The 24,318-nt window shown below is 39.9% G+C and overlaps 1 protein-coding gene across 10 annotated transcripts in view; it reads right to left on the bottom strand.

Annotated features, from left to right (window-relative positions):
- The window catches only part of ACVR1 (activin A receptor type 1), a 129,465-nt gene that overhangs the window by 10,569 nt on the left and 94,578 nt on the right, over positions 1-24,318 (bottom strand). For 9 of the 10 annotated variants that reach the window (XM_036319147.1, XM_036319148.1, XM_036319146.1 and 6 more), the window contains 5 exons: positions 22,154-22,365; positions 18,070-18,169; positions 14,296-14,442; positions 5,730-6,005; positions 4,826-5,023 (listed from right to left, as the gene is read on the bottom strand). In XM_036319147.1, the coding sequence (XP_036175040.1) occupies positions 4,826-5,023; positions 5,730-6,005; positions 14,296-14,442; positions 18,070-18,169; positions 22,154-22,365 (933 nt within the window). The remainder of the gene's footprint in view (positions 1-4,825; positions 5,024-5,729; positions 6,006-14,295; positions 14,443-18,069; positions 18,170-22,153; positions 22,366-24,318) is intronic. The other variant, XM_036319155.1, reaches the window with a different exon arrangement.

The raw sequence follows: 24,318 nt of genomic DNA, 5'->3' as shown, positions 1-24,318 counted from the left end.
AATAAAGGAACGGATAGGTCCTATTTTTAAAAGTGTGTGCCTGTACCATCTAGGGACACCGCCTTTTCAAAAATTCCACTGTACATTCTGATGGGAACCCTAGCACCGGATTTCCTCTGGGTCCTTTGAAGAATCACTGCGTTATTGATAACAGTGAGGTGCATCGGTCACAGAAATGACAAATTTATATGGCATGTAAATCACAATGAAACTTTGTGTTAAAACACACAGGAGACTGTGTGCTAAGGAGATGCTGTAGGGAAATATGTGCTGGACAGTAAAGATTATTGTATTTAGATTTTAAATCCATGAGCAGACAACCACAGTATCAGAGCAACAGAACTATGGAGTTTCTGTACACAAAGGCCCACCGAAGGCCGAAGCTCCAGAGGAAGGACTTCTAAACTCAAGAGGGCACATGCTGAGGGGTGCCTGGAAGACCTTCTGATCACCACAGCTAAAAGGCACTAATCCAGTTACAACGTCCCCATGTATCTATTCAATCCCTACATAAGGCCCTCTCCTCACACTGCACTGAACTCGGGTAACCAGAAACAAATGTACCTGCAGGACTATAAACAGAGGAAAAGAAGAATACCAGCAGAGATATGCAAAAATCTAGAAAGAAAAGCTAAGACTCTTAAGGGAGAAATAAACCCCTTAGATAGAAGCTTGAAAGGGAACGCAAGTTTCATCTAAAGCAGTGGTTGGCAAACCGCGGCTCACGAGCCACATGCGGCTCTTTGGCCCCTCAAGTGTGGCTCTTCCACAAAATACCACCTGCGGGCGCGCACGTACAGTGCGATTGAAACTTCGTGGCCCATGCGCAGAAGTCGGTTTTTGGCCTGGGCGAGTCTATTTTGAAGAAGTGGCGTTAGAAGAAGTGGGGGGTGTCAGTCGGGCGACTGGAGACGCGGCACAGGCGGGGCCGGGGATACAGCTCGGGGAGGCGCGCGTGATTCAACACAAGTTGAGTGAGCCAGTCAGTCAGCAGACTCATTGTGCAGTGGTTAGTGCTAGTCGCGTCCGCAAATCGAGCGCGGGTGACAAAAGTACCTACTCAAAGCATAAAGTTACCTGTATTTTTCCAACCAGCTGCAAACCCTACAGGTATTTTTGTCATCAATTTAAGAATTGTAATTATTTTGTGTTGGTGGCTTTATTATTATAAAATGAGGACTTTTTTTTAGCAAAGGCCAGCTTAGGAGTACCCTAATTAAGTTAATAACAATGTGCCTACCTATATAGTTTAAGTTTAAAAAATTTGGCTCTCAAAAGAAATTTCAATCGTTGTACTGTTGATATTTGGGTCTGTTACTGAGTTTGCCAACCACTGACCTAAAGTATCAGGACAAGGCACGGACATCTGCTCGGACAGGATCCAACGGCATCCTGGGGCAACTGATCTACTGCATTCCATTTAACACGAGATCTCAAGAGTACAGTCCCTGATCCAGCAGCATCGGCATACCCGGGGCCCTGTTGGAAAGGGAAACTCTCCATCCAAGCCTAGACCGACTAAGTCAGGAACTCTGGGGTGGGCCAGTCCTCTGTGCTTTAGGTGATTCTGATGTTCACTCCAGCTTAAGAACCACTGATCCGAGCAAACCCTGCCTTAAATTTCTATAAAACATTCACACGGTCAAGGTGAGAAGACTGTTTTTTCCTGCCTACCAATTCCAAATTCAGTGTCACACTAAACACGGAAAGTAGAATCCAAGCAATGCCACTGAGCAATTTGCAGATGTGAGACGGACTGAACTCTCATTTCCTGTGCAGAAACAGCATGAGGCTTACCAGGCGTAGCAAGCAGATGTAAAACCCCAGGAAAATCACTAACTGCAATGCAGTTTTATATTCATGGTCCACTTGGGGGTCCCAGTGCTCCAGGAGCGCTATCTGGCCATCAGTTTTTACAACGGACTCAGGAGCTCAAAGGACGCATAATTATAATGACCTTCTGAAGATAAGATATTCATATATTTAAATGAGGTATATTTTATAGGCTGTAATTTCAAAAATATATACTTTTAATGACAGTTCCTAAAGCTGGTAAGAAAGTGAAATACGTACATCACACCCTGGGGTGAGTGGGATATTGTGAATTAGTACAACTCTTATGGAAAGCAATTTGGCAATATATAAAAACATCCATAGTCTGACCTATTAAGGCTACTTTTTTCAGAATAAGAATTAATTCCCCAAATGAAAAGTTATATGAACAGAGAGTCTACTACAGGCCCCAAAGGGAGGAAACAGGATGTGTAACAATATGGAAATGGCTAAAAAAAAAATCACGTGACCATTTAAAATAAAAACAGGCTATTTAACAACATTAAAACACACATATAAATGAAAGAGAAGATATAGAATTGCATCTAGACTATGATTACAAAAATATATACATAAAGAAGTGAAAAGAAACATAAAGAAGTGAAAAGAAACATGAATTTTATAATACAAGGGCAATTTTTTTTTCTTTTTTTTGTTTATTTTCTACTCTACTCAGTTCTTTCTATTTTGGTAGTAATAACTAGATGTTAATATTAACAAAACAGGTTTGCAAGCAGCATGGAAGACTATCAAGTTTCAGTTTAAGCATTTCTCTGTATGTGCATGTATGTGTGGTGTGCATGTGAGCACATGAATATTTATGGAGAAGAGGGACTAGGGCAAAAGGAAGGAAAATATCAAATTAGTCATGGTCAAAGGACAGTAGCTGATTTCCAATGAGACACGACATACCCTTACCCGCCACCCCCCCCTAAAAATCAAACCATACCACAGAACAGAAGCTTAAGCCCCAACATTTTAGGAACCAGAAAAAACACCTAAATAATGACATAAAGGGGAGATCAAAAAGCAACCAAAATATTCTCTTCTTTTCTTCATCTTTTTTCCCCAGAGGTAATGTTAAACATGGGACAGATCAAGCAAACCACCATTTGTCGAGCTACACTTTAAACTGATGATGTTAATTTCACACCAAACATTAATCGCAGCTGATCTTTAAAAGCCCTTTGGGCCTATGCCTGTGACACAGGGACCTGGTTTGCAACATAAGTTCTGACATAGCCCTAATCCCACGTTTCTGCCGCACTAGGCTTCCAGCTCACAGGCTGGCCTGGCACCGCTCCAGCACCCCTCCCGCCCCCCAGCTGGACTGCCCCCATCCTGGCCCTGGAATATTAGCTCTCTCTTAGTCGGGGCAAGTTCCCCATCACCTGGTTTATTATGACACCGATCCTTCTCTAAAATGTCTGTTAAGAGAAACTAATTAGAATTCGATTTTCAGTTCGAAGGAGCTCAAGAGGGGGAGGGGTAAATAAAGTCGATGTGCAATTTCAGGCAAAGTTCAGAACATTATAAATCAGCAAAACAGTCTCTCTGTTGCAAACAATTCTCAAGGCGCTCGAATGGCACAAAATGCAAGTCAGAGCTCCCAAGGATTGAGAAATAATTACCAAAAAAATGTTCAAGATCCTATTTTCTTTAAAGCACTTTAAAAGAACTGTCAGGTTATAATGCATGTGTGTTTATGTTTGATCTGAAACATTAGCTTTGATATCCTTAGAGAGTTTGTTAAAAGCAAATACTCTGCTGCTGGGGCAGGGGGGGGGGGAGGGGGGCAGGGAAGCTATCATGAAGACATGCCTATGTTAATTACTGCACACTAAAACTACATTAAGTTATCCAGATCCACTTCCCTCTCAGAACCTCCCATTCTCTGGCTGTCGGTTCATGAAAATTATGATTGCCACAGGAATCTCGATCCTTGCAAGAAAATATCAGTGGAAGGTGGGATGGAGCACAGATGTTACAGACTTCATGTATTATTTCTTTCATACTTCAAATCCAAGATTCCAACAGGTCACAGGAGGGTGAAGTATCTTTTGGAAAGAAATATTAATCTAAATACATGGCACTGTCTTCTGTTTTCCTGGAACAATTTCAGACACATCCTCAGTGAAATAAGATTTCCAGTTGTGAAGGTATTTCAAGTTGTGAAGTGGTTGATTTAGTCGACATAAAAGATTCTGCTATAATAACCACTTTGTGGGTAGATGGGGCATGTGCAATTTGAAAGAGTATACTTAGGGCTTTCAGAATAAAATGTAGTTGAAGTTAAGTTCAACACTATATTTGTGGTTGATCTGGATACATGAAAGACAAGAGTAAGAGTTTATTGTAGGGGACGCAGGTAAAAATGATTGGCATATGCTTCCCTAACTGCCAAGGCGACACCATTTCATAAAACTTAACTTACAAGAGTACCAGCATAACCACCTACTCAGGGCTTCCTGAAGATGAGCTTCACTTATACAGCCTGCTTCTTACAAAGGAGTGGATTCCAAATGCATCACCTGAGCCTTTTCTCAATAATCTAAAACTTAAGTAAAAATACCTAAAATAGCAGAATTCATTTACCCTTAGATTTACTTGTGCATTCTCCTCACATTAAACTTCACTTGTGAGGCGAGCAAAGAAGAAGGGAAAGTGGAAAGAAAGGCAGAATAGGAAGAAGGAAGGAAGGAAGGAAGGAAGGAAGGAAGGAAGGAAGGAAGGAAGGAAGGAAGGAAGGAAGGAAGGGCTAATCAAAAGAAAAAAACAAGGAATGACTAGTCTCTTCCAGAAAGCCATTATTTCCTCTTTAAAATACAATGCAGTTAAAATACAATGCCATTGCATGACACCTACCAGTTAAAATATAAATGCCAGCCGCATGACAAGGAACCATGTGGACTTAAATATCCCTTTTGCCCTTTTAAGGGCAGCAGAATCAACAGGGCTTGAAAATGGACATTACATTAGATCAGATACCTACCGTTGCTCACCATCCGCCTGGCCACTTCCCACAAGACAAGTCCGAAAGCCCAAATATCGACTCTCTTGTAAGAATCAAAGCAGTCCACCTGGATGGTTTCATCCAGGACTTCAGGGGCCATGTAGCGCTTGGTGCCTACGCGTGGGTTGTTCCCCACGTCCAGCTGATTGGTGCTCTGGGAATGCATGACTGCCAGGCCTGAAAGGAAGAAGACAACAGTGTCCATCAGCTCACGTCCTTTCTCAGAGAGAGCTGCTGGCCAAGTTTCAACCCGTCCCAATCCTAGCAGAGAAAATGGTAAATTGGTTCAGGGATTTTCTTCCCTCATGCTTGATTGATAATTTTGCTGTGGTTATAGAAGAACAACTTTAGAAACCATTTTTAAGACAAACTCACTTCATATGCTATGTATGTGTACCTACTTTGTGTAAAGAGCTGTGAAATCAGAATGGCCTCTGAGGGTGGGCTGGGGCAGGGTCTGACTGAACAAGCATGAAGTGATGGTCTGGGATAATGGGAAAGTCTGTCTCTCAATAGGGATTTTGGTTTTACAACATTTGTCAAAACCCTTGGATTGTATACTTAAGATTTGTGTATTTCCCATGATATTTAAATTTTACCTATTAAGAAAATAAATAATGAACTCTAGTGAGTGATACACTGGTGTCTTTGGACAGAAGAGCTCTTTTGTCTGCAATTTACATTGAAATGTGTCAACGATTAAGAAGGATTGGTGAATAGGGGACAGACAGATATGTGATAAAGCTTCAGAATAGTAAAATATTAATGGGAGAATCTAGTGGTTGTGATACAGTTGTTTACTATCTTCAATTTGTCTGCATGCTTGAAACTTTTCACAACAAAAAGTAAAAAAAGTAATTTAAAAATATTTCTAAAAATTTACCCAAATCTGCTATGCAACACTGTCCATTCTTCTTCACCAGGATGTTTTTGCTTTTCAAATCTCGATGAGCAATGGCTGGTTTCCCTTGGGTCCCAAATATCTCTATGTGCAAATGTGCGAGACCACTAGCAATGGACAGCACTATTCTCAGGCAGCTAACCGTATCCAGAGTAGTAAGCTGGAGATAGTCATACAGTGACCCCATTTCATGGTAATGTGTGATCAACCACAACTGGGTACTGGAGTGTCTTGATGTCATGTCTGAAGCAATGAAACCTGGAGCGAGCAAGAACAAAATGAACAGACATGTGAGAATTCCACACTGTAATTTTTAGTATGCAGAAATAGTGACCCATGCAGTAGACATCGTCTGTAACAAGATATAATTAATCTAACCAACTACCATGGAAGAAGGTTTACAGAATCATCAACAAAGAAACATTATAGTATTGATCGCTTAAAGGGTACTGTCAATGAATAGAAAAATTTCATATTAATTTCTATGGTAAAATAACCCTTTAAAAATATTTTACACTGCATGAACATTTAAATAGAAATATTTTTTGTGCTTACCCATAATAACAGTGCCAAATTCTTTATCACACTGATATTCCAAGCACAGATTATTCATCAACTACCCAAAAAGAACAGGAAACTGGAACCTAGACATCTGTGTTCTAGTCCTGACTCTGCCTGTGATTTGCTGTGTAATATTGACAACTCATTTAGGCTCTTTGGAGTCTCTCTGCTCAGTTATAAAATAAAAGGATCAGTTTATGTTAAATGACTGACAGATTCATCAAATAAAAAAAGGAGCCAATGAAATATAACAAGCAAATGATGCTCTCTGTCAGTCACACAGGAAAACCAAGATGATAATGTTTGTTAGCTACAAAAGAAGACAGATATGAAAAGGAAAAAATTACAACATAATGTAAAAAGTATTATAATATTATCTCCAAAGGGCACCAGGAGCCCGGAGAAGGGAATCATAATAATTCAGACCAGATGTTCCAATAGGCTTCCATCAAAAGTAACCACTGGTCTTGAAGAGAAATGAAATACTGACAGATGTAGATAAAGAGGTAGGAAGAAGTTTTTCTAGATATACTGTGGGGACTTTTTGGGCATAATGAAGGAACTATAGAAGTCTGAGGCACTTCCTAACCTAGGGAATAAATTGTGATATGTATGCTTGTTATTTTGCTAAAGAAGTGCTTTTCTAGCATTGCTTTTCTATATATATTATATTATCTATCTATCTATCTATCTATCTATCTATCTATCTATCTATATATATATATATATATAAACTGTTAAGTGACCGACCGTCCGTCTGTCCTACCAACTGACCAGCAGGTACACATGACATGCACTGGCAATTTAAAAATAAATGTTGACTTGCGCATGCACGATACATTTAAAGCTCTCACTGGCACCAATCGCATGCGTGTGCACGAATCCACGCATCAGGCCATCTATACATATAAAAGGCTAAATGACCGACCGTTTGTCCATCCAACGACCGGTACATATGATGCACTGGCAATTTAAAAATAAATGTTGACTTGCTCATGCGTGATATTTGTCCCCGTCTGACACTGGCCTCCCATTTAAATTAATTTGAAGACAGTTTCACATGATGCCAGCATTTGTGATGACTATTAATCAATCACAAGGACAAAGTCTAGACAGAGCAGGAATATTCCTACCTGAACCCGTTTTCAGACATGGTCAGTTATACGTTGCTATCTCTCGAGTTTGACAAGCGTGTGACATTAAAGTTAAAGTTGTAAATATTTCATCACAAGGGAAAATAGTCAAGCACTCTGAAAGAGTTTTTACTCTTAATGTGGTATACAGGGAGATATTAGAATAAGTTTAATCCATTTATCAGTCATTGTTTTTATCAGTGTTGTTTTATATCATGTTTGTTTTTATATCATGTTTTTGTTTTTATATCATGCCTTTGTTATATCATGTTGTTATTTATTAATCAATTTATATATTATTTTCTTATACATTTTACTAATTTTCTTTCATCTCTGACACTTCTATTATAGAGAAAGGGTGAATAGCAATATTAAAATATTTCTTCTAATTAACTTCCTTTTAATGTGCATGAATCCGTGCACTGGGCCACTAGTATAATAATATTCTTCTATATATTATATAAAGAAGAATGCTAGAAAAGCACTTCTGGGCTTTTAATATATATTTATATGTAACATATAATGTACATTACATATCTGTATACTATAATATACAGGGTTGATTTACAATTGCTCATATGCAAAAACTACAATAATTAATAATAATAATAATAATAATAATAATAATACAAGAATACACTGTGTCGCGTACTCACAACTGTAAGCCTACTTTTGCCCTGCCCTGTGTATTATAATATATTTTATAATATACTGGCAGTCCAGTGCATGAATTCGTGCATGGGTGTGGTCCCTCAGCCTGGTCAGCAATCAGGTGGATAGGGGCCGGCAGGCCCAGGAGAGGGACCATGGGAGGTTGGCTGGCCACAGGAGGTTGGCTGTGGGAGCATACTGACCACCAGGGGACAGCTCCTGCATTAAGTGTCTGCCCCCTGGTGGTCAGTGAGTGTCATAGCTACCGGCTGATCATCCGTCATCCCGTTGTAATGGTCACTTAGGCTTTTATATAGAGAGTTGTATTTATTAGAATATATGTTACATATATCATATATATGAACTTTATGGATAGTAAAGTTTGGGACATATAAATAGAAGATAAAAATTTTTTTAAAGACAGATATGGCTTGAGGAAGAATTAAATATCTTGCAAAAGTATAAAGTAAGAGAAATTGCATAAAACGCCTTACCATCACATAGTACATTGTGTAAAATTTACTCACTTTCACATATATTTTTTTCATGGGATTTTCCTCAATAGAACAGTGAGATAGATATATATCATTATAGTCACTTTAGAAATAATGAAGTTGCTGCTGGGAGATGCCAAGAATCACAAAGCTATTAAATTGCAGCCAACCCCAGGTTTGGAGCTGGCTGCCCTGGTACACCCTACCTCGCATAGGAAGCTCTAGGAACAAAGAAAGGTCTTCTATTTGATCAGCAGCATCAACAATAGAAGCAGCTATTATTATTGAGTGCTAACAACGCACCAAGCACTTGACACACAGTCCTCCAACAACCGCATGAAGTAGGTAGATTACATCCCTGACATGAGGTGTGCTGCAAAAATTTTTAAAACATTCAATTCCTGACTATTGAGTCAGAGGCACTGACCTCTTTCCCCTTAAATTGTCACATTTTTTAAAAAAAGTGACAACAGGCAACAGTATGCTGTGAATACCCTGCCTTGAACCATAAATACATAGGCCATATAATAGTGTTACATCTTATTGGTCACATCGCATAATAAGGTTGTGTTTGATTGGTTAATTTCTGGTACCAAAAATCCTTATATACAAGTGTATGAAACTGATTTTTTTTTTTTTAGTTATTTTGGAGCAAAAAGGGTAGGTAATTACTATTATTGTTGTTATTATTTTGTAAATCAATAAAAATCATACCTATTTTTTTGTCAGATTGGCAAAAAAATACATTTTTTGGTATGCTACAGAATTTTAGTAATTAGTTTTTGTGTGCCATGAGATGAAAAAGGTTGAAAATCGCTGCTCTAGACCTTCAGGAAAAGTAACTTTTAAATAAGCAAGGTTTTAAAAAGCTGTATTTCAGGTGTGAATTATATTACTCCACTTTCTTCAAAAGGCTAGAGCATTTTTATAAGATAACTAGAGGCCCGGTGCACGAATGCTTGCACTGGTGGGGTCCAGCCGGCCCACCCCAATGGGGGCCATCAGGGGCGGGCCGGCTGGGGCTAGGGGCCACAGGCGGTTTGCCAGCTGGCCCCACCCCCACTCAGGGTCCAGCTGCCTGCTCAAGGGGCGGGGCTGGCCGGGGTGAGTGGCCAGGCGCATTCCGGTGGTTCTGCTGTTCAGTCAATTTGCATATTACCCTTTTATTATATAGGACTGCATTTTGAGTCAAAGTTCTTCTGTTTGTGGAGAATGAACAGGTGCCTGTAGGTTGGAACTCTGGCACAGCCCTGGATGTGTTCATAACAGGGACAGAAGGTGACCAGGGCAAAAGCCTCTTAAACAACGAAAGGCATCCTCCAGGTTTCTTGAGAGCTAAAATAAAACCCCAAATCTTGAGGGAAGTAATCAGTGCTCCTTGGGAGCCGCTCCCTGGCGATCTCCCAGGAACCAGGCATGGGCAGCTCTGACGGCTGCAGAGGGAGACAACCACACAGTAGAGTGAGGTGCTGAGTGTTGGGCCCCAGAAATGAACTCCTGGGTTCCCATACTGGTTCCATCATTCCCAAGCTGCGTGATCTAGCACAGCTCACATAAAATCTCTTCCTTCTAAGACATCGGTAACATCATCATCTACCTTAAAGGGCTACTGTGAGAATAAGAGTTATTAGAAACAAAATACTTCAGATGATGCCTAACACATAGTAAGTGTTCAAGAACAGTTGTTTATTATTATATGTTAAAATAGCCCAAGATTCAATGACAACCACAATGATTTTGTAATGTAGTATCTTTTGTGGACAGTTTCCTTTACTTCCCATTGATCTCCAGAAATGATGACTGATGAAAATCTTAGGCAGTACCTTTTAAGAGTATGAGAAGGTTCTGGAGATGGAGGGTGGTGACTGCCACATGACGTGCACGTGCTCTGTTACACTGAGCTGTACACGATGGTAAATTTCGTGTTATGTATATTTAAAACAATTTTTTTTTAAAAAAAAAACAAAAAACAGTGTAAGGTAATTCTCAACCTCTTTGGTTTTAGCAGTGAAGAAAAGAATGTGCCGAAATATAGAACTTTGGCCCCAACTCACAAAGTGGGCCTCCAATGGTGCTGAGAGTAGAAACCGGTTTTCCAAATTTCCACTACACACCAGGGCTTCCCATTACTCACTCAGCTGTTGACTTCTACACCAGTCACAGCAAAAGGAAGAGTTGAAGTCCAAACTAGTCCATTTGAAAGATACTGTTTTACAAGTTTAATTGGGAGGATAAACAATGAGGGCCCAGAGTTTTACATGTATGCATGTGTATACTGTATATATGTATGTATTTGTGTGTGTAATTTAATTATGTATTTGGGGAGCTAGAGTTCGTAATACTCAAGGATGGGAGGAAATCATGGTCTGATATTCAAAACACAATATGCTCTTTCAATGGAGGAGAAAATGATCACAAAAAGCCTTAACTCTCTACATCCAGAAAACTTGTAAAGCAGGAAAAGAAGTTTAACAAAAAAGTTTGTGCATTTCTACAAGCTTTCTCAATGAAAAGGCTACCCAGTAAGATCAGTCCATTGGCTGTAATTATGATGAGGGTGGCAAGAGCTCATGAATTCAGAATTTCCGTGAATCGTTGGTAATAATAAATGGACAATGTTTTTCCCTCTGTGATCACACTACGGAAACTTAAGTTCTCTCACAGAAATCATACTGCAAATGTGACCTTCAAATTTTCCTTGTGATTAAACCCAACCTAATAAATATTTACCGAGCACCTTCCATGGGTAGTGTACTGTCCTCAGTGTTGAATGTGAAAGCCAAAACAATGGAAATAATTCTTGTCCTCATTGCAATGAAGTGGTATCATAGGTCGTTTAACTTAAGTGCATGGGTAAAGTGAGTATTTGCATAGCACAGTGATATCCAGAGCACTTTGCTCAATGAGGCTGCGGGCCCCAGAGAATGAGAGGGGATGCCCAAATATGTCCTTCCTTCAATAAGTCTCAGACCTGCATGCTTCTTAGCAATGTGCATCTGCCCAGTAAGAGTAATTCTAGTGTTTAAAGCTAAGTACTTCTTGTACCTCACAGCTTCTAACACAACCAATGCTCTATCTGTTGCACAACTGCAATCTGTTCCAGTTTCAGAGGAAAAATTGGTACACTAGAGGGTAATTTTGACGGTTGATGAATTTTCACTTCATACCCTGACTAAGAAACACCTCTATTAGTCTATGACCATCTAGCCAACTACAGTGTAGAGTACACACCTGCGGTTAAGTGTTAGAGTTCCCAGTGTGATTTTCAGTTCTACTATTTCGTCGTCTGCTGGGTGATGTTAACCTCTGTGTACCTCAGTCATCTCATCAGTTAAAAGTGAGAAACAAGAGTACCTAGCCTCTTATGGTTGTGATGAAGCTTAAATGAGAAAACACACATAACTGCTAGTAACTAGTCATCATTATTGCTATTGCCACCATTACTGTTGTTACACACATGCATCCAACCACAACACAAGACAATGTGTGATAAGACTTACAGCAGAGGTTCAATGTGAGGAGTGCAGAAAAGCACAATTAAATCTACTGGGAGATACTGGAAGGGCACTGAGATGTTCTGATGGAGGAAGGGGTGGTTGGAGGGTGGGACAGGAAGAGTGGGTGATCAAAAACAATGTGAACAAAAGCAGAGAGACTTGACTGTTCATGGCAATCCCAGGAAGGGCAAACATCAGAAGTGGCTGCATGTGGGTACATTTGTACAGGATGCTTCAGAGAATCCTTGGAGCCCAAAATAGGGAGTCTGTCATGTCAGGCCCAGAAGTCACGATTGCTGCAAGCAATGTGAAAGTCAGCAGACACATAGAGCAGAAGTATCTCAGCTCCCCAGGGGAAGATATCTCATTATAGAGAGAAGCATTGGAAAGGGAAGACCAAGAACCACAATACAAGGGAGGAGGATTAGGTGATGACTAGGGAAGGGCAAAAGTCAACAGCAGAAACTGAGATAATTCTGAGATGGAACATACCACTGTACTGATGAAGCAAAGCTTTGGACAACTGTCAAACCATTATTTGCAGACACCCTGGCTCAGGTTTAATACTAAATTGGCAGTACAGTCAAACACTGCTTAACGATGGGGATACATTCTGATAAATGTGTTGGTAGGCAATTCTGTCACTGTGAGAACATCATACAGTGTACTTAGATGGTATAGACTACCACACACCCAGGCTATAAACCTGTACAGCATGCTACTGTATTGAATACTGTCGGCAATTATAACACAATAGTATTTGTGTGTCTAAACATAGAACAGGTACAGTAAAAAATGTGTTGTCAAAGATAAAATATGGTCCACCTGTATAGGGTACTTACCATGAATGCAGTTTGCAGGAGAGGAAGTTGCTCTGGGTGAGTCAATGAGTAAGTAAATGATGAGTGAATGTGAAGGCCTAGGGCATGACTGCACACTACTGTAGACTTTATAAACACTATACACTTAAGCGACACTAAATTTATAAAATGAGATTAAATCAAGCGCAAGAAAAAAATGATGCAATCAAGAGACATGGTAAACACGGAAACTATGAGGCTGTTGCTTGCATAACACGGCATACTGTTTTACAGTAAACTTTCTTTTTATAAGTAGAAAGAGTATACTCTAAAATAATGACAAAGTATAGCATAGTAAACACATAAACCAGTAACACAGCCATTCATTATCAAGTATTATGTACTGTGCATTACCGTTTGTGCTATACTTTTATACGACTGGCAGCACAGATTTGATTACACCAGCATCACCACAAAAATATGAGTAATGTGTTGTACTACAACATTTCCATAGCTACAATGTCCTGGGCGACAGGAATTTTCCAGCCATTATCATCTTATGGGACCACTGTTGTATAGGTTGTCCGTCACTGACTGAAATTTATACTGCGTATGACTGTACCGGAATAGAAATAAATTCTGCAAATAGCTTTGTGTATGCCAAACCTAATGCAATAGTCACAACGTGTCCAACACTACCTTCTACAGGTCAAATTCTATATGAACTTTATATCCATCAGTTAAAAAGCACACCATGCAGCATTCGTCAAGGATGTATTAGTATAAACACATTTACAGAAACGTTTCAAAAAACATATACGCTAATGGACGCAAGGAATAGTCTCACCCTTTATAATTCCATAGCAGTATTTTCAATGAGCTCTCCACATATTTCACAAATGTTTTTAAGCTTTAGTTTCCAAATTAAAATGTATGCTAAATCCCTCTATAAATCTGGGCTTTAAAAAACGACGCCTAGTTTGAGGGAATGTGCATTTAATTACGATGTCCCTGGGAGCTGTGAATCTCTAGGAAATCATCCAAAGAGCCTTCTTAGTTTGATTCATGTAATAAATATTCAACAAGGGTGTGGGATAAGTAGAACCACCGAGGAAGCCTTGAAGTGAACAATAAGGGGCAAATTTCTGTTGTTTAAATGACAACCTGCAGAATGAGAGGGAGCAATAACTATTTCCTTTTCATCATTGGGAGAACCTTCCAATTTCACTTCTCTGCAGATATAAACAAGAAATTAGTTTTAAAAAATTAAATAGTATATAAATGCGCAAGATCCCTATATCGCTTTTCAGGAGAGACTGGAAAATTCACAGGCACCCCATCAGAGAGGGCAAAGGCAAGCAAATGATTTCTTTCTAGACAGAAATCATAAGGGGAATTACCCTGGTACTTACCTAAAATATTTTCTTGCCTCAGCATCACAGTGTTGTACAATTCTGTTTCCCTGAACCACGACTTCTCATCCCGGGAGGAGAAGATCTTCACAGCAACATTCTCCCCTTGCCAGCTGCCCCTCCACACCTCACCATACCTGCCTTTCCCTGTGGAAAGCAGCACAGAGGTGACATTAGACAGGACAGAAGAGGTTGCCAATAAAGTGCATACCTGCAACTCTTAACCATGCCCACTGTTTACTGGGAAAACAATTTAGGGGATATAAATACCAGGACCTTTTGCCTGCAAAGGCAGAACCTGCCCCTCCCAGCCACTCCACTGTGATAACAAGTTAAACACTCTCAGTATCTGCACGGTACAATTAGCTGCACACGATAAAGTTTTACATTTGAATTCCTCTATTAAAGGGTCTGAAACACATAGTTTTTAAAAGCACATGAAAATTAGCGAAACTTAGAAAATGGTACCGATCACTAGATTTCAGTGTGGTGTGGAAGGACAAAAACATGTATACGGCTTTACATAGACATTTATATGTTTCAAAAAGGAGACTGTTGAGTTTGAGATGTGTTGTTCTGAAGGGTTAAAAGGCAATCACACACAAGCACACAAAAAACAATGCTGAGAAGGGGATCCACAAGCAGCCACTGCCATCCCTAAAGGATTTCTTGGTGGAGGATATAGTTCAAAAGAGGATTTGCAAAGTCTTAAACACGTAATCCCAGAACAGTCCTGATTTCTGACATTGGTCATGGGTATTTGCTTGTGAGACAGCCCCTGCAATGCCGCCCTGGGCCACACGGAAAAGGCCAAATGGAGAAGACATTCTGCAGAATGTGGTGACTGGCTGTGATGATTCTGCTGGGTGCCTGTCCTCTCCGGCAGCAGCAACACAACTATCGGCTTGTCAACTCCATGCGCCCTCTGCCACCCTTCTCCTTAATTATAGGAAGGGGTGAGCAGGGAGGTTGGGAGGAGGAGGTAATTACCACAAGACTCTGGGGATCAACACGGGGTATAATCAAGGGGTACGTGTGCGGCACCTAGATAATCATGCAGCAGGAGATACAAGTTGCAGCGCAGTGGGGCTTTCTACCCAGGCAAGTGCTGCTGGGAGTCGCAGCTGGTAATAAGCAGCTGTGGCACCACCTGCACAGACAGGAAGACAGCTCTTTGCTGAACAACTAAGCCGCCAAAAACCCAAACAAGGAGAGAGAAAGCATGTCTGTCCGGGTGACTCACCTGAAACATGATCAAAACCACTCAATTTAGATTTCCTTAGAACAAACAATGTCCCTACTAAATAGCAATTACTAATCTGAAAGGATGTCAAATGTGGTCAGTAAGTGGTCACTGGGAACCCTTGTCAGGTCACACAAAATAGCACAAGATTAATTTTAATAAAATCAGATAATAAAGTCAACTGCCCAGCATTTGTAGCTCAAGATGAAGGCTGGGGGGAAGATATTACAAATCAGCTGCTAGGAAATGATAGGCTAATCTTTTCCTGCCTTAGTTCCCTTCCTTATCTTTAGTTGCCCTTTGTCCTCAGAGTCTCATCAGGAAGTAGAGAAAATTTTCCCAGAGAATTGTGGCCATTACTAAAAAGTTCCCTTAAAGTCTTTTTTTTTTTTTTTTTTTTAAAGAAAACAGAGATGAATGTCAGGATAAGTAGAGAGAATTAAAATAGAAACCTATTTCAATGGTTCTCAAACTCTTTTATGTTGTCAAATGCTTTCTACAAATGCATCCTTATGAATATATCCCTGAAAACAGAAGCAGAGCTGCCTGCAAAGGGGATCCCTAAGGCCTCTGAAATTTAGGGGTTCACTGGTCATCGCCTGGAAAAGAAATGATCTAGTTCAGCTTCTTTGCTTTTGAACCAATCATGATAACATACTATCATTATTAATTAATTATATACATTTTTATTTAAACTATAGCATATAAAGACGATAAGCTACTAAAAAAGGTATTGCTTTTACTCAAGTCTTCAGCACTAAACCAACAAAATGCTATATCTGAATTTACATTATTTCAAAAATGACTGAAGAATATCTCTATAACCAGAAACAGTATATATGTTTAAAGGTGCAACATTATTTTGCCCTTTGACCTCTGGGATCGATCTCTGAGGACTGACCTTGAGACCTACTGTCCTGTGAATGGTGAGGATGGGGGTGAGACAGGCACATGTCTCCCTTCACTGCCTTCTCACCACTAGCCAGAATCCCTGGTTCATAATCCAGTAAGATGTTAACTGGTCCAAAAGGACAATGCTGGCTGGATGCAATGAGCACATTTGGGACATTTTTATTTCCTCCACTGCGGAGAAGTAGAGTGAGGTGGTGTTTGGAAACAGTTGAGTAGCTGCAGACTTAGAGAAAAGGCAACAGGCTCCAGCTGACCGCCTGTGTGCCTGAGTTGGGACTTGCTGCTCTTACTATCCCTGTCCGTCCCCCCTTCTACTACTGGGTTTGAGGGTGTCCTGGTTTCCCGGAAAACAGCGAGAAAAGCCAGAGCACAGCAGTCAAGTGGTGGAGGGAGCCACCTCCCCCAAAGCTGCCGAGTCCAGCCCAGAGGAACCAGGAGAATCAAGAGGAGAGGACAGAGATATTGCCAACCCACTAGCACTACTGTGGTCATCCCTGCATGGCGTCTAAAGGAGAAATTAATGAAAACTATCATGTGGCTGGCAAATATCCACCACAACTAATAAAAAATGAAACTTTGAGATAAAAACATTAGGGCCTTAGCCAATGTGGCTCAGTTCATTGGACATCATCCCCTGCACTGAAAGGTTGCCAGTTCAATTCCTGGTCAGGGCACATGCTCAATCCCAGTAGGGGCACGGGGGAGGTGTGTGCAAAGGCAGCTGATCAATGTTCTGCTCTCATATCGATGTTTCTCTCTCTCTCCCTCTCCCTTCCTCTCTCTCTAAAAATCAACTTAAAAATCTTTTAAATTTTTTAAAAAATAAATAAAAGCATTTGGCACCATCTTTATAGGGGGAAATCCAGTAATATATAAAACAAGCAAAAAAAAAGTCATAAATTTTGACCCAGAAATCCTAATTCCTAGGAATTTATTCTGAGGACTCAAAAGAGTGAAGCAGTGTGTGCAAAATCTTTCTCAAGTAGTACTGTTACAGAAAAATGAACATTCAATAGATGATTATTACACAGTCTTTAAAAATATTTACGATGTGTACAAAAAGGGGAAATGTGTGAGCTTAAAACTAAAAAAAGGGGGCACAAATTGTACACACACTATGATTACATCTATGTGTAAATATGTTTCTATATGGAAAAACTGTGAGTGGCCATAGAGAAATACATATATCTTGTTTAAACAGATTACTTCACTATTTTTAAAGGCAGGGGAAGAGTGAGAGGGGTTAGAAACTTGCAATAAGCAAGTTTATGGTCCTAAAGCCTACTTACCTCGGATCACCCAATACCGACAATGAGGAGCAGCCCTATTCATTCATGTTGCAAGCATTTCCGTCATCCCAAAGGGTGGACTTGCAACTGAAAGCTTCTGACTAAGCATGGTCTCTACTAACTAGTGACGGACTCCTTGGACAAGGACTTGTGCAAGTTTAGGTGCTCCCACACAAGTCACACAGAGAACAGAGACAAAGCCACACCACATAGCTACCCCCCATCTCCCGATGTTAGGAAACAAGAAACAGATTTTTCCAAGTGCCATCCTACTTCCAGAACCACAACTAACACTGCACATAACCCGCAAAGGAAGAGAAAATGCATTACCAACACACTCCAGCAGTGTGATCTGACGAGCCACTGTTCTCTGAACCAGAAAAGGAAGGCCAGAGCCGCTTCCCGACGTACACGAGTGATCCAGTAAATCCTGTGGTTCGAGACAAGGAGAAAAGACACTGATGAGAAAGAGCCCTCGAATTAGAGCACGAGCATGCATCGCGTTATCACTCACACAGTAGCAGCACCCTGGCCGCCACGAGTGTGCGTGAACAGCCGCCATCAGAAGCACTGGTTTTGTTAGAAAAACCAGAAGCCCATCCTCTCCCTAATACAGGATAGGTTTTCCTGAGGATCACATGGTCCTTTCATGCACCCACAGTTTTAGAATTAAATATATAAAGAAGCTGAGTGGACAAAATCGAAGACGGGAATTAGCAAGTCCAGGCTGAGCACAGGGAAAGTAGCAGAACAAAGACCAAGTGGAGCAAAGAGAAGAGAAAAGAGCTTCAAGTCCCAGGCTGGGCCCAACTGACCATATTCTACTCTGCTTGTCATTCATTATCTAGCAGAGGATCCCCTCTAGCTGACATGCCAACTAAGGGGCTCTCATGAGAAACGTACGAATTAGGAATAAGGAACAGATGGCGCTCATGTAGTAGAAAGACACACCAGTGGCCACCTGGGTCATCCAACTGGCCCACTCCAGCAGAGAGGGGCTACCTGGATGGAGGTGTTACCCTTTTTAAGTGAGTGAGGAGCAAAGGGGTAAAAAAATTAACACCTATGTGTCATCTCTTGATGGGAGTTAGCCACGACTCAGAAAAGCTAAAGCTTTCATTGGAAACATAAAACCATGCCCCAAAATCTACTTCTAACAAATAACATATTATGAAAAAGATTCCCCATGAGTTCATTCATAAATTTTTCCTTCTTAGGAAAAGAAGAAAGCAGTCAAGAAGCAGAGGTCTTTCTGTATGGATTGTCTGCAATATACATTATTGTGCCCCCGTGTGATGGTGGTAAGGGTGCAGTCACAGTGAGCTGACATTCCTCATCCTTTCCCAAACATTTTAGCTGGCCTGTTAATACGATACACTGATTTGTTTGAATTTCACCTTTTTTTTTCTTATTCTGAGTTCCACTGTGACATACTGTTGATCAGCAAAATTACCAAAAGCTGAATATCCAAAAGAAAAAAATTTAGAATCCTTAAAACCACAAAATGGATAATCAACAGGAATTGAGTAAGATGAAGGGAACTTCCACATCCCCCTAACCATCTATTTGATGTTCTTTTTTTCTCTTTATTTATTCAATATTTTGAGAGAATAATCCAGAAAATTAAACTAATATGTTATTTTTGCCATAATATATAACCCTGGTCCCCAGGATGGGGGTGGGGAGGAAATCAACCAAAGATATCCAAACATCTACTTCAACTCTGGGACCCCAAGGCTGCTTTTCAACGTGGGGGAGCTGTTTAGTAAGATGTGCTTGGTTGAATCATACATGAGCATATTGCTTAAATGAACAAGTATGAAGACCAATAAGGACAAACTTGTTTTAAATAATGTTGTTTACTGTGTTGTTATATCGCACTATACTGTCATCTAACATGGTTGAGTTGGGAAGTATTTTAGCATATACTCCCATCCCTCTTTCAAAATTATAAAAACTATTTAAACAGTAATTTGCACAAGATATTCCTATTATTGTCCATGGTGATTAGTTATGTTAGCTGTTCTGAGGAATGAAGTTCTGACAAATCTATTTCTGAATCTTGCTTTGTTAAATCTTTGTCAGGATTTATCCTTCTATCTTCTTTTTTAAAAAAAGATGTTTTATTGATTTTAAGAGAGGGGGGAAGAGAAGGAGAGGGAGAGAGAAACATCCATGTGAGAGCATAACATGGGTCAGTTTCCACACACTCCCTTCTAGAGATCAAGCCAGTAACTCAGGCATGTGCCCTGACTGGGAATCGAACCAGTAACCTTTTGGTACACGGGACAATGCCCAATCAACCAAGCCACACCAGCCTGGCAGCCTTGTATGTTCTTGCTGCTAATTCAATAAACTTATTTAATGTTCCTCAAAATGTGAAATTAACCTGTAAGTACTTTTTAACAAAAAACTGCAATCCTCTACTTTTTGAAATAAAACGTCCTCTCTTTTTTCCCAGTTTTGCTGTACTACAATTTAAACAGGTAGGTAACAGGAAGCTCAACAAGGGTCTTCCCCCTTTTTCATACCAAAAAGTACATCTGACGGGTGGCCCAGTACTGGGGAAGGCAGCAGGATGGGGTATTTTCCAGCCTGGCTCTGCTCGTACCCAATGTTTGAACAGCTCACCAAAAACAGTCCAGGTGCAGGACCTGCGCTGCAAAGATTGTCAAGGGCACGTCTTCTCCAGTAAAAAGGAAGTGGCAGGTCAGGCTTAACTACAGAAATGTCAGACACTTTTAAGCATATTGTCTAGAAGATTTAACACAGAGGATCTTAAGTGACACATGATCATGGCATTAAATAACATCGACTCCCATTACAAAATGATTACCTTGATTATCTTTCAAGGTAGCCCCTTGCAGACAGACATTATGCTCTACTATCCCTAGGAGATAGTGCTGAGTTAAGACCAAATTGCCCAATCTCTCCAACGTATCCTAGATGTTTGTTGCTGAATTCTCATTGATCTTTTTATCTCATGTTTTCACCTAGGAACCTATTCCTTCATCTGTTCTTTTACTCAATGTCTTCAACATCCATTCATTCCAGATTATGAAAAGGAATCTTGATTTGGTACGAGTAGGTTTTTAACACCTCTCTAACACTCACCAGTGTGATGCCTTTTTTAGAGTAGGCACCAGTCTCACTCAGCATAGGATCCTTTTAGAACATTAATGCTTTTCTTTTTTGCACTTTACGATAACCCTTTTATAGCAAATAATTCCCGTTTCCATTTTTTAAAGTCTCTTTAAAATTAACACTTGAGCCCAGCTGGCATGGCTCAGTGGTTGAGCATCGACCCATAGGAGGTCATGGTTCGATTCCCCATCAGGGCATATGCCCAGGTTGTGGGCTCGATCCCCAGTGAGGGGTGTGGGTCAATAATTCTCTCTCATTATTGATGTTTCTATCTCTCTTTCCCTCTCCCTTCCTCTCTGAAATCAATAAAAATATATATTTTTAAAAACAATAACACTTGAAAAACAAATTTAAATTGTAAAAAAAAAAAAAGGAAGACAGTCACTTTTTACTGTGATTTCCTCATTTAAAAATTCACAAGAGTACTTTTAATGCATATAAATACAATAGTTTCAACCCTGTGCCATTCACTAGGGTAGCTGCTAGTCACATGCTGACACTGAGCAAGTGAACTGTGCTAGTCTGAACTATTGTAGGCTGTATGTGTAAAATACATACCAGATTTTGAAATCTTAGTTTTAAAAAGGAGTAAAATATCTTATTAGTAATCCTTTATGATTATATGTGGAAATTATAACTACATATATTAGGTTAAATATATTGTTGAAATTAATATCATCTGGGGTGTTGTTTTGTTTTTACTTTTTTTAAGGTAGCTACTAGAAAATTTAAAATTACATACACAATATGATGCACATATTTCTCCTGGGCATCACTGGGTTTAGCCACATGACTGCACTCCACAAGGGGGCAGCACAGGAGCGTGAAAAATTTAATAGCTTCTTTTTTGAATGTCAAATTTTAAAGTCTTAAATTACAGGGTGTTAAAATAATCTAGAAGGAAGAGTGATTTTTAATACTAAGCAAAAGGTGCTTGTTATAAAAGCACTTTTATTGCTAAAAGGAAAAAGTAACTGAGTACCATAAATTCCAAGGCTCTCCTCTCACCCCCACCGCCTACAGGGCACTTTTCCCTTACTCCCCCAAAATCTGCTAAAGTAAACCACATCTCTCATTTAATATAAACACTGTCTAAAATGAATGTTCTCCAATAGGGGAGACCAGACAGGTGCCAGCACATGCTTGCTTAGGATGTGCATGGCCAGTGCTATTTGTGCACACTGTCCAGTAACCAGTTACTATTAGCTCAAAATAAGAAGGCATCCTCAGCCATCTTCCTTATGCTTGGGATGCTAGGGTGACAACTCACTGCTAAAGTGCTGTCTCCAACATTGGTGGTGATGAGCCCTTCGATGGTGCCGTACTCCACATCTCTGGGATTGAGGCGTTCTTGGTTGCGCCTTTTAAATTTTCGGAGAGCGACTCCCAGTAGGCAAGCTAGAAGGCATACTGCGAACACTACAGACAGAATGATGAGGCCGACCTCCAAGTGAAAATTCTGTGTTCCAGAAAAGGATTTCCCTGGAAATGGGGGTGAAAACGGTTGTAAGGATCAATGTTTACTTATTATTTAATATTGATGACCAATACCCTAACAGGTAGCTCCAGATCCTGACCACAAAGTCTCACAAGTCACAAAGTGTTAAAACTAGCATACTTCCTAACACCTGGCCAATAGCCCAGTCATTTCAGCTAGTATTCATTTAGACCCAACTGGAAAAATTCCATTGAGAACCAACTGTATTAATGCACATATATGAGAGTGCTTTTAAAATATAGAGTACTATACAAATCTCTGGTGCTACTCTTATTAACTTGGATTTGATTTGTAAGGATATTTTATCATCAGCCCCTTGCAGACAGACATTATGCTCTACTATCCCTAGGAGATAGTGCTGAGTTAAGACCAAATTGCCCAATCTCTCCAACGTATCCTAGATGTTTGTTGCTGAATTCTCATTGATCTTTTTATCTCATGTTTTCACCTAGGAACCTATTCCTTCATCTGTTCTTTTACTCAATGTCTTCAACATCCATTCACTCATTGAAAACATCCATTCACTGACTCTTCGGGCGTTCTTACATTATCCATCCAAATGTTCATGACTCAACACTTATACGCCACTAAAGCAAACATTCTCAAAGACTTTCTACCTGCCTAGTGAGTTCAATCAAATTTTCTTACTTGGATAGTGAAGGTCCATAATTAAAAGATCACAAAACAATAATTCTCTCTGAATTTCAGATGCCTTCATGACATTGTCACCAAGCCCCGTTCTTCCCAACATATGACTTACTATTTTCCACGTCCCTGGCCCCTTCGGCGATCCAATCTCAAGCCTAGTTTCCTTTATACATTTCTTTTAACTTTCCGAATCCAACTAATTTAATCAACCACTTGGCAATATACCCCATGGCACGTATCACTTGTACTATAAAGTGTAAAACTAATTATATACAACATTAAATTATAAATATTACACCTCTCTAATTAAATTAGAAATTCCTTAAGTAAAGAAAATAACTTTCCTATTACAACTCAGAGGCTAGGAACTTTTCAAACTAGAGATATAATTTTTGTGTGAATGCAGACATTTCTTCATGTCTCCCCACTCTATTAATAGCATGTAAACTCACAAAGTTTAAGAGTACAATTGTATTCCATCAGGTAAGCGTTTTAGCTGTAACCATTTAAGTACCTAATCTCTCTTTTAAAAACTGTCTTTTATTATTCAAGCCTATTTGCTTATCAGAATTTAACCTTTTCTGTATGCCTGAAGGTCATCACCATGTTTTCAACAATTACTGTAACGTGACCATGCATCAGTCTTTTTCATTTTTTGAGTCTCCTCCCTTGCTGGCTGACATTTCCAGCAGTGGATGCTCCCACTAGCTTCTCCTACTCCATTTTTTGGGTTGATTCTCCTTTTGTGAGAGCAAAATTAAATAACCATGCCTATTAAAAATGTACGATATTATTAAAAGTAAATTTGCCTTAGAGTGAATCTACACAGACTAAGATACTTTAATATTTGTAGGAACTCTGAGCTAGCAAGTTCAGGCTCATTCCATGGGGAAACAATTTCAGAGGAGGACTGACTTTCATTGGCTTTAGAATCCACATTGAATATGACACAGAGAAGATTCCACATCAACTCCAAGGTTCATGGGAAGTCTCACACAGCTTCATGATTCAGTGGTCATAGGACATGAGCTTTTAGTGAGCCTTTCTTTGTCTCCTTCCTTATAAAGAAGAGGTTTTCCACTCAGGCACCTACGTCTTAGGTTCCATTTTCCTCCCTACACACTCAACTCTTTACTAAGCAGAATGTTTTCTGAAATGTCGAATGGCATCCTGGCTCATTAACTGAAAGGACATCAGGAACTGTTGTCCACCTGCGTGTGACTGCTGAGAGAGACCTGGCCGGCCAAGATGTCCCTGAGGTGGACATCGCCTTGTTGACTTTCCCCCCA

This window comes from Myotis myotis, unplaced genomic scaffold, assembly GCF_014108235.1.
Source record: "Myotis myotis isolate mMyoMyo1 unplaced genomic scaffold, mMyoMyo1.p scaffold_m19_p_8, whole genome shotgun sequence".
In the NCBI taxonomy this organism is placed as follows: Eukaryota; Metazoa; Chordata; class Mammalia; order Chiroptera; family Vespertilionidae; genus Myotis; species Myotis myotis.
The sequence above is the reverse complement of the archived record's forward strand: the minus strand, read 5'-3'. Positions and strand labels throughout refer to the sequence as shown.